This window comes from Scylla paramamosain, chromosome 34, assembly GCF_035594125.1.
Source record: "Scylla paramamosain isolate STU-SP2022 chromosome 34, ASM3559412v1, whole genome shotgun sequence".
NCBI lineage: Eukaryota > Metazoa > Arthropoda > Malacostraca > Decapoda > Portunidae > Scylla > Scylla paramamosain.
This window is the reverse complement of record NC_087184.1, coordinates 13,020,220-13,036,606: the sequence shown is the minus strand read 5'-3', so window position 1 is coordinate 13,036,606 and position 16,387 is coordinate 13,020,220. Positions and strand designations below refer to the sequence as shown.

Here is a 16,387-nt window from a genome sequence, read left to right as displayed (position 1 = left end):
CTTGAGAACCTGGCCAGTCATCTCGGTGGCCTTTGAAAATAGCTGTGGTGGGAGAGCAGAGCGTTTCACAATACGGGCCAAAGATGAAGCAACCAGAGACTGTTTCTTGCTTTTTCCTTCCCCGTTCTCTCTCTCTCTCTCTCTCTCTCTCTCTCTCTCTCTCTCTCTCTCTCTCTCTCTCTCTCTCTCTCGCATCGTGTCTCCTGTTCCCGTATTGGTTATTGGTATTTTCCCTTTACTCTCTTTTATCATCTTTGCGCGACTTTCATCCTCCGTTTATATATCAAGGAAGGATGACTCTCCCCCTCCCCCCAGCGCCGCCTCCCTCTCTCTCTTTTTTTTTCTCTCTCTCTCTCTCTTACATCCTCGTTCACTCAAGCTGCTCTCCTACACACCCTACCGCCACCCTAAACACCCTAAAGTAGCCTCCTTCACCCTAGCCTCCCTCACCCTCGTCTCCCTCACCCTCGTCTCCCTCACCCTAGTCTCCCTCACTCCAGCTTCCTTCATTCCCTCTTCCCCAAGGCGACGCAGTTAGAAGTTAGGTTAGGTAAGGTTTGGATAGGTTAAGTTGTTAGGTTAGGTTAGGTTTAAGTTAGATTAGGTTAGGTTAAGTTTGGTTTAGTTAGGTTAGGCTAAGTCAGGCTAGGTTAATTTTGGCTTGGTTGAGTTAACTTAGGTTAGTTAAGTTAGGTTAGGTTAAGTTAGTTTAGGTTAGGTTAGGTTAGTTTAGGTTAGGTTAGGTTAGGTTAGGTTAGGTTAGGTTAGGTTTGATTCCGGCAGCGATGAGGAATGGACGGCCGGTCGCCTCGCCTCGCCTCCCGCTGCCTTTGTTGGCCCCGCGGAGTGTTGCTTTTAGTTATTGATCGTCAGGTGGCGGAGATGTGGTGGCGGGGCTGTGGCGGCGGCGCTACGGAGCTGTTGTTGGGGTGACGCGGGTTTATGGAGCAGCAGCAGGAGGAGGAGGAGGAGGAGGAGGAGGAAAGATGAGGGAGCCAAAGTCGAGTTGTAGAAGAGATGTTTAAATTTAATGGGGCGTCGTGAAGAGAACTGCTTCTGGTGGTGGTGGTCGCGGTGGCGGTGGCGGTGGTGGTGGTGGTGGTGGTGACAGGCTGCTATCCTACTGGTGTCTTCGGCTTCAGGCTTCGTATAGCGTTAGGAAGCCTTAAACTACTTGTACAAAGGCCGGGTTGGGGATAATGCCACTAGAGGGCTGCCTAGGTGATACCGGCTGTAAACTGTGAAGTGAGAAGGTGAGAGGCAAAAGAAAGGGAAGCAGAGGGGGAGAGGGAGAATTGGAGGAAGAGATGTGAGGAAGAAGGAAAGAAAGGAAAGGAAGGAGAAGGATAAAGGAGAACTGGAAGGAAGAGATGTGAGGAAGAAGAGATGAAGGGAGGGGAAGGAGAGAAGGAAGGAAGAATTGAATGGAGGAAGAAATGTAAATAACACAAGGAAAAAAAAAGGAAGAAGGGAAGAAAGGAAGGAGAGATAAAAGGAAGAATTGGAAGAAGGAAAAAATGTAAATAATGCAAGGAAAAAAGAAAAAAGGGAAGAAAGGAGGGAAAGGAAAGCGGAAAGGAAGAACTGAAAGGAGGAAGAAATGGGAGTGGTGCATAAAAAGAAGGGAAAAAAGGGAAGGGAAAGAGAGAATTAGGGTAGACATGAATGTTCCAAACCGGAGAGGAGAGGAGATGAAGGACAGTTTGAGGTACGAGCATAAGAGCATAAGGAAAGCTGCAGGAAGCCATCAGGTCTACACGTGGCGGTCCTTGTACAAAACATATCAACTCGCCGTTTATCCTTTCAGCATTCCTATCTATAAATTTATCTACGAGGAACAGAAGCACGATAAAAGAGAGAGAGAGAGAGAGAGAGAGAGAGAGAGAGAGAGAGAGAGAGAGAGAGAGAGAGAGAGAGAGAGAGAGAGAGAGAGAGAGAGAGAGAGAGAGAGAGAATGGAAAATAGACTTAAAAGAAACGTGGGAAAAAAAATCGATGCTAATGTAAAAATATCACAAAATTAATGGGAAAACTTATAAACTAATTCATGGTGAAGAAAATAAGAGGAGGAGGAGGAGGAGGAGGAGGAGGAGGAGGAGGAGGAGGAGGAGGAGGAGGAGGAGGAGGAGGAGGAGGAGGAGGAGGAGGAGGAGCGTTGAAAGGCAATAAGGGAGAACAGAGCAAGAAAAAAAAAAAGAGATGACAAGAATAGAGGGGAAGAGAGAGAGAGAGAGAGAGAGAGAGAGAGAGAGAGAGAGAGAGAGAGAGAGAGAGAGAGAGAGAGAGAGAGAACCCCCTCCCTCACCTTTCATCTAAATTATCTCTGCGGCTCCTTGTTCTTTGAGGTCGCAGGTAAACAACAGGCAATAAGGGAGACTAATTAAGGGATCGGGAGAGCTTGTTCCCCCGTCTGGCGCAGCAAAAGGAATCAGAACCTACTTAAGGGAATCATAACTCCTTTAAGTTAGGTTAGGTTAGACTAGGTTAGGTTAGATTAGGTTAGGTTAGGTCAGGTTAGGTTAGATAAGATTAGGTTAGCCAAGGTTAGGTTAGTCAGGTTAGGTTAGATAAGGTTAGGTTAGCCAAGGTTAGGTTAGTTAGGAATCAACCTATTCAAGGGAATTAGAACCTCTTTCGAGGAATCAAAATCTCTTCTTAAGGGAATCAAATCCTTTTTAAAAGATCTAAACAAACTAACCCACAACTGGATCCAAAAAATATAAACAAAATAATAAAAAAAAACATGCATTAATTCAAGGATTTCAATAATGAGTGAATAAATTAAGAGATAAATAAATAAAATGGACGAAAAATGATGATGAATAACAGGAGAGGAAACAGAAGGAAAGTGAAGATTAAAAAAAAAGAATAAAAATAACGTGATGAATAACAGTGAAGAGGAAACAAGGGATACTATAAAAGTGTATGAGTCAAAATTATTTCCCCTCAGTGTAATCTGGGGCAGGAAAAAATAAGGAAAAAAAAAAGGAGGTTGCGTTTTCATAACTTTATCTTAAAAACTTTCTTGCGTGTGAGGGTGAAAGGAATGAGAGGAGGAGGAGGAGGAGGAGGAGGAGGAGGAGGAGGAGGAGGAGGAGGAGGAGGAGGAGGAAAAGGAGGAGGAGGAGGGGGAATAAGGTAGGAGGATGAGGAAGACAGGCAAACTTGCAAAAAAAAAAAAAAAGGAGAAGAGAAAGGAAGGAGAGGAGGAACAGGAAGAGGAAGATAAAGAAAAGGAGAAAGAAGAGAAGGAAGGAAGGAAGGAGGAGGAAGGAGGATAAAGGAAAGGTAAAGGAAGCAATAAAAAGTCAATGAAAGAGGAGCAGATGTAAAGGAAAGTGTAGGGAGGAGGAGGAGGAGGAGGAGGAGGAGGAGGAGGAGGAGGAGGAGGAGGAGGAGGAGGAGGAGGAGGAGGAGGAGGAGGAGGAGGAGAGAGCAAATAGACTAAAATTGCCTTCAGACGTATGTATTTCCTGAAAGAGAGAGAGAGAGAGAGAGAGAGAGAGAGAGAGAGAGAGAGAGAGAGAGAGAGAGAGAGAGAGAGAGAGAGAGAGAGAGAGAGAGAGAGAGAGAGAGAGAGAGAGAGAGAGTCATTTTCACCTTTTCAGTTTTCTTAATTGTTCCATTCATTCTTCCCACATCCCCCTCCTTCCAACACTTTCTTCCCTCTCTCCTTCCCTTTCTTTCCTCTCTCCTCTTCCCTTCACTGATCTTCTTAGTTTCCACGAATCATTTAAATCTTCTTCCCCTCTTTCTAATTTTTCCTTCCCTCTCCCCTTGACATATAAAAGTTTCCAACCCTTATACCTTGTTACCTTATGACACCGCCCCCCTCCTCCTCCTCGTCCTCCTCCTCTTCTTCCTCCTCTTCCTCTTCCTCCTCCTCCATCTTCTTCCCCTTCAGCAACGATCTCTCAGTCCATTTTCTGATATTTATATACAATTTTTTCGAAGGGACTCTTCCTCCTCCTCCTCCTCCTCCTCCTCGTGATGACCTGTCAGGATTTACAGGCTGGATGCAGGTTCAAAGTAGGTTCCCCGTGGTCTTGAAACGGAAGGTTACCAGACAACTTAACCTGCCTGGCTGCCTGCTTCCCCTCCTCTCCTCTCCCCTGCTGCTGTGCCTGGCTTCCTTCCGCCTCCCTCTGTACATACTTCCTCTTCTTTTTTTTCTCTCTCTCTTCTTACTTCTCTGGTTCCTCTTATAGTTGTTGTTGTTGGTGGTAGTGGTGGTAGTGGTGTAGGTGTTGTTGTTGTTGTTGTTGTTGTTGTTGTTGTTGTTACTGTTGTTGTTGTTGCTTTTCTTTTTCTTCTTTCTCATCTTGTTTTTTTGCTGCTGTTGATGATGTTGTTTCTTGCTCCTCCTCCTCCTCCTTCTCTTCTTCCTCTTCCTCCTCTTCCTCCTCTTCCTCCCCCTCCTCCTTCTCTTCTTCTTCTTCTTTTTCTTCTTCTTCTAATCTCTTCCCTCTTACTTTCGTTCTATCCTTTTCTTTTCTCTCACTTTCTTTCTCCCTCCTCTCTCTGTGCAATGTTCCTTAAAAATTATGCTCTCTCTCTCTCTCTCTCTCTCTCTCTCTCTCTCTCTCTCTCTCTCTCTCTCTCTCTCTCTCTCTCTCTCTCTCTCTCTCTAAGGTAAACAATGCTAAAGGAGAAAAAGCAAAGTTTACGTAACACACACACACACACACACACACACACACACACACACAGAGAGAGAGAGAGAGAGAGAGAGAGAGAGAGAGAGAGAGAGAGAGAGAGAGAGAGAGAGAGAGGTCGTCGGCCAGTACCTAAGCACCGGAGGGCAAACAGTGGCAGTTTTCTCTCGGCGTTTATTTATCAAGGCGCGGCGGAAGTGAGACATTAACAGGCGGAAGATAATAAAAGATAATAAAACTGTGTCAGAGGCAGAAGGGGAAACTATGGGAAACACTAATTGCGACCTTGGAAAAGCACACTGAGGGGGCTCCTGGCTTCCTTCCTTTCCTTCTTCCCGTTTTTTTTATTCATTTATTCAGTCGCAAGTCCTTTGGTACGTTTTCTTTGAGGGGAGACTTGACAGGTTAGAAGGAAATTAGGGAAAATTAAGGCTGGTGATGAAGTTTCCAGGATGCAGTATGAGGGGGAAAGAAAGATGGAAAGCTAAGTACGTAATTTTTTCAGTGTACGTGAAAGGAGGAAATTAGTGGGAAAAAAGAGCGTTAATGGTGTTTCCAGGATGGAGTATGAGAGAAAATACACTGGAAAACAAAGAACGTATGCGCGTAAGTATGTGTGTACGTGTAAATTTGAAAATGTTAGTCAGTGATTTTTAAAAGGGAGAAAGAAAATAAGGAAAACGATGATTGATAATGTTTCCAAGACGCAATGTAGGGGAAAAAGGGCTGGAAAATCAAAATAACGTAAATTTTCCTGTATGTAAATGCGTATGTCCGTGTTCATATGAAGATATTATTCAGTGATTTTCATTAAAGGAGAAGGAGAAAGAAAAAGAAAAAGAAAACGAGGGTTGGTAATGAAGTTTCCAGGATACACCATAGAAAAAAAAAGGCTGGAAAGCAAAGTACCGTAAGTTTCCATGTAAGTAAATGCCTGCGTACTCGTAAGTGTAAATTTTAGATATTCAGTGATTTTCATTGAGAGAAGAGAGGAAAAAAAAAAAGGAAAACGAGGGCTGATGATGAAATTTCCAGGATACACCCCGGAAAAAAAGAAAAGTCGGAAAAAGTCATATAAATTTTCATATACATAAATGCATGATTACCTACAAATTATAACACATTTTTTTTTTTTTTATCTAATATGTCTTACGGATTTCAGAACGAATAATAATCACGTTTTCTGTCATGACGCCGGAAGGAAGAAAACGGGTTTGCGGTTTTGACCATAACCTTCAACACGAACGAAGAAGGCAAGACAGGAAATTTTTATAGCAAATGAGTGAACAGCGATTTGTTGCCTGTTATGGCTGTCATCACTCTGCCAGACGTGGGTGGTGTTTGGGGGCGGAGGGAGAGGTGGATGAAAGAGGGAGAGGAAGGATGGAAGGAAAGTAAGGGAGGCAGGAAAGAAAGAAGCGAAGAAGGGAAGGATGGGAGGTGTTGAGGGTTAGCTAGAGGAAGGAAGGGTGGAAGGGAGGGAAGGGAAGAGAGAAGGGGAGAGAAGGGATGGAAGGGAGGAACGGAAGGAAAGAAAGGGAAGGAAGGAAGGGAAGAAAGGATGGAAGGGAAAAAAAGGTAGGAGGGAAGGAAGGGATGGAAGGGAAGAAGGGAAAAAAGGAAGGAAGGAAGGAAGGAAAGGAGGGAGGGTATAGGAAAAAATTGGTTCTCAAATAGAGTGGTAGATGAGTGGAACGGACTCAGTAATCATGTAGTTAGTGCTAGGACACTAGAGAGCTTTAAGAGAAGATTAGACAAGTTTATGGATGGGGATAGCAGATGGAAATAGGTAGGTGTGTTTCATACAGGGACTGCCATGTGTAAGCCTGGTCGCTTCTTGCAGCTTCCCTTATTTCTTATGTTCTTATGTAAGAGAAAGGGAAGAAGGGAGGAAAGGAGAGGGAAACGGATGGTGAAAGGTAATAGATAGTGAAAGGAAGACAGAAGTGAATAACTGGGAAAGAAAACGATAGAAAAGAAAAAAAAGAATTATGAGAAGAGAAGGAAGAATAGGAAAACAATACAAGTGGAAAACCAGGAAAGGACAGGAACAGAAAGAGGAAAAAGTAATAAAGGGAGGAAACAGAGATAGATAACGAGAGAAAAGTGAATAACTGAAAAATAAGAATAAAAAAAGGAAATTATGAAAAGCAGGAAGAATAGGAAGAATACTAATGAAAAGCAGGAAAAGAAAAAAAAAGGAAAGAATAAAATAGGAAATAGAGACAGGTAACGAAAGGAAGAAAGTGAACAACTGGGAAAGAGTAAAAAAAAAATATGAAAAAGAAGGAAGAATAGGAAGAATATCGATGAAAAGTACGAAAAAAAGAAAGAAGGAAACAGAGAAATAACAAAAGAAACACAAAAGTGAATAACTGGAAGAGTAAAAAAAAAAAAGAATTAAGAAAAAAGAAAGAATGAAGAATGTAGATGAAAAAAGCAGAAAAAGAAAGGAAAAACCAAAGAGAGATAATAATAAAGAGTGCAGACAGAGATAGTGTCAAAAGAAGACATGATTCTGGTAAATAAATCACTCCCCCCTCCCCCCATACACACACACTTCTCTGAGTCTGTTTGTGTATGCTGGGGTGTACATCAAACAAACATACATGATAAAAGATGGGAAGATGAAAAATAAGTTATTCTACCACTCCCCACACGCATCACCTGTCCCCTAATCCACTATTTACACAGGTGAGTCAGGTGAGCAGGTGTTAAGATCCAGTTTCATGTTCCAACCATGTTTTATTTTTGTTCATATTATTTTTCTCTCTAAAAGGAAGAATATCACTTTTTTCTAGCGCGTTTGTTCTTAAAAGTGACACGTTCAGAGGAAAGAAAAACGAAAAAGTAAATGGGTAAGGAGGACAAAATGGGGGAAAAAAAAATCAAGGATACAGAGGCAAACGACGGAAAAATAAAGGAAGGTGAAGGAGGAAAAAATCGGAAATTTACAGTAAAGGGGGAAAAGGAAAAAAATGGAAAAGTAAAGGGGGATAGAGTAAGGAAACGGAGAATATAAAGGGAGGTAAAGGTGAAAAAAAAAAGGGAAAAAGATCATTAAAGGAAAGAAGTGGAAAAAAAGATATAAAGGCGAAAAAAGGAAACAGGTGAAGGGGGAAAATTGGAAAAGTAAAGGGGTAAAGTGAAAAACGGAAAAGTAAAGGGAGGCAAGGAGAGGAAAACGGAAAAAGTAAAGCATGTACAAGGGAAAAACAAAAAAAAAGTAGAAAAACACAGAAAGTTAGGGAAAAGACGGAGAAGTAATGACGGGTAATGGAAAACTAGAAAAATAAAGGGGCATAAGTGGAAAAAAAAAAACACGCAAAATCAAAGGAAAGTAGACCTACAAAAAAAAAAAAGACAAAAAAGTTAACGAAAGTAAAGTATAGTAAGAAGAGGAAGAAAAGAGAAAATATAAGAAAATAAACGAAATCAAAACAAACGAAAGAAAAAATGAAAACAAAGAAAAAAATAAGGAAAAAATAAAAAAAAATAGAAGAAAGCATAAGGAAATAGGTGAAAAAGAGAAAATTTTAATGTTGTAGACTAAACAAACCCCCCCCCAAAAAAAAAAAAAAACGTAAGATACATAAAACAAATAAATAAACAAACAAATAAATAAGTAAATAGATAAATAAATGAATAAATAAATAAAACGAACCAAGAAAATAAAAAAAATAAAAAACAAAAAAGAGAAAAGAAAACGGGCGATGGAAAAATAAAATCTAAAATCAAATAAAGAACAAACGACGACGAAGGGAATGGAGAAAGGGAGGAGGGAGGGAGGAAGAAAGAGAGGGAAGAGGAAAGGGGAGGGAGAGAGGGAGAGGAGGAACACCTGGCGCACCTGAGACACACCTGAGCCGCCTATTTACGTGAGCGAGGCGGCCACAGAACAGGTAGTTAATTGGCCACAGGTAATGACTGGGAGGTACAACTTATATCGCGAATTATCCCCATTAAACGAGGAGGAGGAGGAGGAGGAGGAGGAGGAGGAGGAGGAGGAGGAGGAGGAGGAGGAGGAGGACGAGGGAGAGGGGTTAGTATGTGTCTGTCCGTTTTCCTTTTTCTTTTTTTCAAGATTACGAAAGAAATAATGATCATGAACGAAGCTTGTCATGAAGTTAGTAATGATAGTGAGAGGGTTGTGTGCTTCTCTCTCTCTCTCTCTCTCTCTCTCTCTCTCTCTCTCTCTCTCTCTCTCTCTCTCTCTCTCTCTCTCTCATCCTTGGTACCATTTCTTATATTCTTTCTACTTCTCCTTTCATTCCTTTTCTCTTTATTTTATTTCCTTCCCTGTTTACATTCTCATCTTTCTCCCTTTCTATCATCCTTTCTTTTCATTTTATTTCCTCTGTTATTTTTTCTTTATCCTATCCTTCTTTTCTTTCCTTTCTTCTCTTTTTTTTCACTGCTTTTCTTCCTTCTTTATTCATCCTTCCTCTTCACTATCCTTTCTATATTCTCGCCCATTTCTTTCCCCTTTTCCTTTTTCTTTCCTCTTTTTCACATTGCCTTCTTTATTCCTTCTCCCTCCTCTTTCATCATCCTCTCTTTTCCTTTCTTTATTCCCTATGTCCTCTCCCTCTCTCTCCCCTCTTCCATTCCTTTCCTTTTTTCCACTCCCTTCTCTACTCTTCTTATTTTATCCCCCTTTCTCTCCCCTCTTCCCCTTCCCTCCCTCCCTCCCTCCGTATTCTTCATCCCTTCTCTTTCATCACTTCCCTTTTTCTTCACTGTCCTCTCTATGCTCTCTCCCCTTTCTCTCCCCTCTTCCCTTTCTTTCCTCCCTCCCCGCTATTGCTACCCACAAATCGATGCCTAATTTCACCTGGCTGCCTCCACCCCAGGTAAACATAATTAGTGGCGGGGGACGGGGACCTGAAGAGGGGAAGAAGAAGAAGGGGAAGATGAGAAGATGATGTGGAGGGCAGTTTTTTCTTTCTCTTATGCACAAACCTGTATCGAGAGAGAGAGAGAGAGAGAGAGAGAGAGAGAGAGAGAGAGAGAGAGAGAGAGAGAGAGAGAGAGAGAGAGAGAGAGAGCGAGCGCCAAATGACTTAGTTCCGTCCCTGTTTTGACTTATGAACGACCCTCGACCACTCTTAACTCTCTCCCTTCCTCCCTTCAACACCCCCAACTAAACGCAGCGGCAGTGATCTTCCCGCTGATTCTGGGTGCCTGTGCCTGTCTGTGGGCGCGTCAGGGGGCAGGGCTGGGCGGGGCAGGGCAGGAAAGAAGAAGGAGAAGAAAATGATGATGATGATGATGATGATGATGATGATGATGAACAACAACAACAACAACAACGCCCCGTGGTTTAAGTTGCCGGGTATTTTTTGTCTGGTTCTTTCTGATGTAGGTTTTTTTTCTGCTGCTGCTGTTGTTGTTGTTGTTGTTGTTGTTGTTGTTGTTGTTGTTGTTCGTTCGTTCGTTCAAATGCTCTTCTCGCTGTTTTTTGTTGTGTGCTGTTTGCTGCTGCTGCTGCTGTTGTTGTTGTTGTTCATCATCATCATCATTATCATCATCATCTTCTTCTTCTTCCTTCGGTCCTTCCTTCCTTTCTTTTATTTCCCTTCTTCCTCTTCCTTTTGTTTCTCTTCTTCCTCCTTTCTCAACTTATCCCACCTTTCCGAAACCAACACACGAAACAGACGAACAGATAGATTAATGAATATATAAATAAACAACTAAACACACAAACAAAAACATACACAAATAAATATACAAATAAAAGCACAAATCCACGAAAAAAATAAATACACAATTCAACCCACACATAAAACGAATAAACAAATGAATGAGCGAATGAACAACCACAACAGGTGTAGCAAGAGGTCTCTTCTGCACAGGTGTATTTGGGAGTTACCTGGGCGAGCCTCAGGTACGGCTAATTAAGACGTAGCAAGTGGCGGCTTTGTCTATACTGAGAGAGAGGGAGTGGGAGAGGAACAGAGAGGGAGAGGGAGAGAGAGGCAGAGGGAGAGGGAGGGTACTAATGTATCTAAGGGTGTGTTTCCTATTTCACCTCCCTACATTTTGACCTGTTGGTAATTGGTCCGTAAATTAAGGAAAAGAGGGAGGGAAGGAGGGATGGAGGGAAGGGAGGGAGGTAAAGGAGGGCGGGGCTGAGTCACGCTACTGAGGCTAAAACGACCACACACCGGCCTCCTCCTCCTCCTCCTCCTCCTCCTCTTCTTTCTCCTCCTCCTCTTCTTCCTCCTCCAGCCCCGCCCCTCTCATTACCTGTCATCATCCTGTGTCTGTTCTACGCTCGCACGCCCTCTGGCCACGCACACACACACACACACACACACACACACACACACACATCATTATCTTGCATGCGTGTGCACGCCTTTCGGATTTTTTTCGTTATTTTTTCAGTTCTGTCTTTTTTGTTTTGTTTGTTTGCTTGGCTGTCTGTCCGTCCGTCCGTCTGTCTGTTTTTATATTTGTTTGTTTGTTATGTGTACTGTGTGTGTGTGTGTGTGTGTGTGTGTGTGTGTGTGTGTGTGTCGGTTTGTTTATTTTTTGTTGTTAGTCAATGTATGGAACTCTCTCTCTCTCTCTCTCTCTCTCTCTCTCTCTCTCTCTCTCTCTCTCTCTCTCTCCCGTGGCGGCCATCACAGTGTTTATCTCATCAACTAATCATCTTCTTCCGCTTGAAAAAGGAGAAATAAATAAGCGACTTAAAAAAATCTCGCAACAAAGAGTCTTGGATCCCTTTCGTGTTGGCTTCTGATCCCACAAAGAGAAGCGTTGTGGAATTACGAATAAAAATTAAACGGAGTAATAACGCAAAAACACGGAAGGTACGTAGGTAATTTAGAACGTGCCTTTGTTGTTCCCGCCTCGCCTCGTCTCGCTTCTCGTTTTTCGTTTCGTGCTTCATTTCTCTTTCTCGTTTTGTTATTTTTTTTTTTCCGTTTTCCTTGTATTAATTTGTTTTAGTTTTATTTATTTGGGTTTTGGCTATACTTGTTTTGGTCTTGCAGGGAAAACTTAAAATAATCAGTTGTATATATATATATATATATATATATATATATATATATATATATATATATATATATATATATATATATATATATATATATATATATATATATATATATATATATATATATATATATTAGGTTTTCTCTATTATATACATATTTTTCCTCTTTTTCCTTATATCAGTTTGCTTTATATTTTAATATTTTGTCGCGTATGTATTTGTTTTTGGTCTTACAGGAACAAAAATGGGAAGAGATGAAGGTATTTTTTCGATTCAATTTATTTATTTTTTTTTTCTTGTACTCAGTGTTGTATGTGTTGCTTCTCACTTTTCTTTTTTTTTTTTTTATCAATCGAAAATAGCAAAAGACGAAGGTATTTTTTCAATGGATTTTAAATGTTTAGTTTTTCCTAGATACTGAATGTTGTATGTTACTTCTCACCTCTTCATCAGGCCGTCCTCGTGTCCTCGTCCATCCTGCCCTCGCCTGCCACCAGCAATTCATCTTGGTCATCCTGGAAAGAAAACAATACTTTATTTTGATCATCCTGGAAAAAAAAAAGCAAAACTTGATCTTGAACAGGATGATCAAGTATTGTTTTCAATACTTGATCATCCTGAAAAAAAAAAAAACACTACATCTTGACTTCCAGGAAAGAAAACAATACTTCATTTTGACCATCCTGGAAAAAAATTTTGACCATCCTGGAAAAGAGAGCAACACCAACACTTTATTTAAGCCACCGTAGAAAAAATCGAAATTAAACAGATAAAAAAAAAAAGTTAACGTAAGAAAATATAGAAAACAAATTGTAAAAAAGGTTAATTACTGAAAGTCGAGTTGTGGGAAAAAAAAAAAAAAAAAAAAGTAAACCATGCAAATAAACGTAGAAATAAATGTACAAATAATATGAATGAATGAAATCTTAAATAAACGACGATAATGAACATTTGAACACAACTTTTTTTATTTTTTCATAAGAACATAAGAACATAAAAAATAAGGGAAGCTGCAAGAAGCCATCAGGCCTACACGTGGCAGTCCCTGTATGAAATATACCTACCTATTTCCACCTTTTTCATTACATATTTAGTCCCGACTGTACAAGTAAATGAATCAACCGCACATCACAAATAATAAACCACAATAACAAAAATCAATGAAGGAAACAAGAATAAATAACAGAGATAACACACGTGAGAAAAAAATGAAAATACAGGTGTGCAGATCTGGTTCAGGTGCAGAATGGGTGTGTAGATGACAAGTGGAGGTGAGGAGGGAAGAGAGACACCTGACAAATAAGTAAAGACTGCAGGTGTGTCTAGGTCGAGTTCAAATATGGAGAGGCTGCGTAAGTGACGAGTGGAGATATGTAGAAGGTATGAAGGGAAGACAGACACACCTGCCAAACAGCTAAAGACTGCAGGTGTGTGTAGACTGAGTTCACGTGTGGAATTAGCAACGCAGGTGACCAGTGAAGATATGGAGAAAGTATGGAGAGAAAAATAAAGATTGCAGGTGTGTAGGGACGGAGCTCAGGTGTACAATGGCCGGCAGGTGACAGGAAAAGGTGTGTAGATGTAGAAGGGAAGGAACGCACACCTGCCAAACATATGGAGGCAAACAATAGACGGACAGGTGTAACAATAGCGGCTTAATAAGAGGTGACAAATTGTTTCAAGGTGTGATAAGAAGCCACACCTGTTAAAGACCTCTTCCTCCTCCTCCTCCTCCTCCTCCGTCGTACAGGTAATTAATGCCCTTTAAACTCCTTCATCAATCAGCAGGTGTCATCAATAATAGAGTCAATGCAGGTGAGTAATTGCCGCTTGAAAACAGGTAATATATATGATGCTATAAATTGTGTCTCTCTCGTAAATAATAGTGAGGGTGATACTGTGTGGTGGGGAGGGAAGCATGGTGGTGGTGGTGGTGGTGGTAGTGGTGGTGGAGCAGCAGCAGCAGTAGCAATAGAAGAATAAGAATAAGAATAAGAAGAAGAAGAAGAAGAAGAAGAAGAAGAAAGGAAAGAGAAGAAGGAACAACAACAACAACTATTACTACTACTACTACTATTGCAACTACGCAAATTTCATCACACTTAATATCACCTCCCACTTCCACCACCTAAAAAAAAAAAAAAAAAAAAAACATAACATAAACTTCATATGTTCCTTTCCACCTCGAAATAAATAAACAGATAAAAAAAAAATGATGGAAAAAAAGAAAGCAGACAAAACACAGACACACCTAACCTAAAAGTAAATAAATAAAGGAAACTGAAAATAAACAAATAAACAAAACAGACAAAAAAGACGAACCTAACCCAACCCAAAAATAAACAAATAAAAAAAAATTGAAAGAAAACAGACAGACACTTAACCTAACCTAACAATACGCAACCTTCACTACTTTAAGGACACTCTATACATCTTTAAGTGCAATAATGAAGAATGACCACAATACTGAAATACGAGAAGAAAATAAACACTCTTGTAACTCGAAATGACCGCTGTAAAGGAGAGAGAGAGAGAGAGAGAGAGAGAGAGAGAGAGAGAGAGAGAGAGAGAGAGAGAGAGAGAGAGAGGAAGGGAGAGAGGCAGGAAGCAGGCATGATAGGTTTGTATAAGATGAAACAGGAAACAAGATGGAGAGAGAGAGAGAGAGAGAGAGAGAGAGAGAGAGAGAGAGAGAGAGAGAGAGAGAGAGAGAGAGAGAGAGAGAGAGAGAGAGAGAGAGCAGAGGAAGACACAGACAGACAGAAAGAGAGGAGCAGAAAGAGAAAGATCGGAGGGAGAATACTAATGAAGAACGGAAAGAGAGAGAGAGAGAGAGAGAGAGAGAGAGAGAGAGAGAGAGAGAGAGAGAGAGAGAGAGAGAGAGAGAGAGAGAGAGAGAGAGAGAAATGGTGGACAAGGGATAAGCGTGAGGCAGAGGAAAGACAGGAAAAGACAAGGGAGAGACAGAGGGAAGGGGAGGAAGGAGAGGGGATGGGGCGGGTTAGTTCTCTCCTCCCCCTGCCCCGTCCCCCCAGCACCGGACGGGGTAAATTAGAGCGGGCAGGGAGGCGTATAGAGTTATAAATGATTATGAATTCTTCTTATACGGTGACCGGCCGCCCTAATTGTGTCCATCCATTAGGTAAAGGTTTAGGAAGCACACCCCCACTCCCCCCAGCCACCACCATTACCACCACCACCACTACTGTTACTGCTACTGTTATTGCTGCTGTTATTATTATCATTGTAAGAAGAAAGAAAACGATGACAACAACAGCAACTACTACTACTATTATTATTATTACTAGTATTGCTACTTTTACAACCTCTAACACCACCACCACTATCAATACTACTTTTATTGCTTCTACTACTACTACTACTACTACTACTACTACTACTACTACTACTACTACTACTACTACTACCACCACTATCACCACTGTAAGAAAAGAAGAAGACAACAACAACAACAACAACAACAACAACAACAACAACAACAACAACAACAACAACAATAACAACAACTACTACTACTACTACTACTACTCTACTACTACTACTACTACTACTACTACTACTACTATTACTACGATCACCTTCACTGTAAGAAAAAAATACGAAGAAGAGAAAGAAAGAAAGGAAACGACAAGGAGGAGGAGGAGGAGGAGGAGGAGGAGGAGGAGGAGGAGGAGGAGGAGGAGGAGGAGGAGGAGAAGAAACAGGTGGTAGTGTCTCAAGAAGGGAGGAGGAGAGAGGAGGAAGGGGAGAGAGAGAGAGAAAGAAAGGAGGGAAGGAAAGAAAGAAAAAGAAGGCAAAATCAATGGAAGAGTTTTGAAAAGAAGAGAAAAAAATGAAAATACCAAAAGAAAACACGGAAGAAATAAAAAAAAATTGTAGCAAAAAAGAAACAAAGAATAAAAAAAATAAAGAAAAACAGAAAACGGCGTAGCATGATAAAGGAGAAGATAGATGAATATAATAAAAGGAGGGATAGAGAGAGAGAGAGAGAGAGAGAGAGAGAGAGAGAGAGAGAGAGAGAGAGAGAGAGAGAGAGAGAGAGAGAGAGAGAGAGAGAGAGAGAGAGAGAGAGAGAGAGAGAGAGGAATGATGGAAGAAAATAACGAAGAGAAGGACTAAGAGAGAGAAAAAGAGAAAATCCGTCTTGAACTGATGATGATGGAAGGAGTAAGAGAGAGAGACTGAGAAAGAAAGGAAAAGGGAGAGGCTGATAAATGGAGACGAGGGTTTAATAAAGGATTAATAGAGAGAGAGAGAGAGAGAGAGAGAGAGAGAGAGAGAGAGAGAGAGAGAGAGAGAGAGAGAGAGAGAGAGAGAGAGAGAGAGAGAGAGAGAGAGATTAAGCAATGGTAAAAAAAAACAGTGAGACAAAACAAAGAAAAATTATATAGAGAGAAATGAAGGAAAAAGAAGGAATGAAAGGAATGAATGACAGAAGGAAAACGGGAAGAAACAAGACAGACAAGTACAGCAGGAAAAAAAGAAAGAAAGAAAGAAAGAAAGAATATAAATAAGAAAATACAATAAAGCTAAATAGAAAAAAGAAAACAAAAAAGAAAACAAAAAAAGAAGACACGAAAAAGGAAAAGCGAAGAAAGAACGAGAGAAACAAGAGAGAGAGAGAGAGAGAGAGAGAGAGAGAGAGAGAGAGAGAGAGAGAGAGAGAGAGAGAGAGAGAGTTTGGTGGTCCGCGCCTCGTCTGCGGG

The 16,387-nt window shown here is 41.0% G+C and overlaps 1 protein-coding gene across 5 annotated transcripts in view; it reads right to left on the bottom strand.

Annotated features, from left to right (window-relative positions):
- Nucleotides 1-16,387, bottom strand: part of LOC135090202 (uncharacterized) — a 264,688-nt gene that overhangs the window by 36,251 nt on the left and 212,050 nt on the right. For all 5 annotated transcript variants that reach the window (XR_010261825.1, XR_010261826.1, XR_010261824.1 and 2 more), the window contains one exon: nt 12,103-12,175. Coding sequence is in view for 2 of the 5 variants with exons in the window: in XM_063986661.1 (XP_063842731.1) it covers nt 12,171-12,175 (5 nt within the window). In the remaining 3 variants the exon portion in view is untranslated. The remainder of the gene's footprint in view (nt 1-12,102; nt 12,176-16,387) is intronic.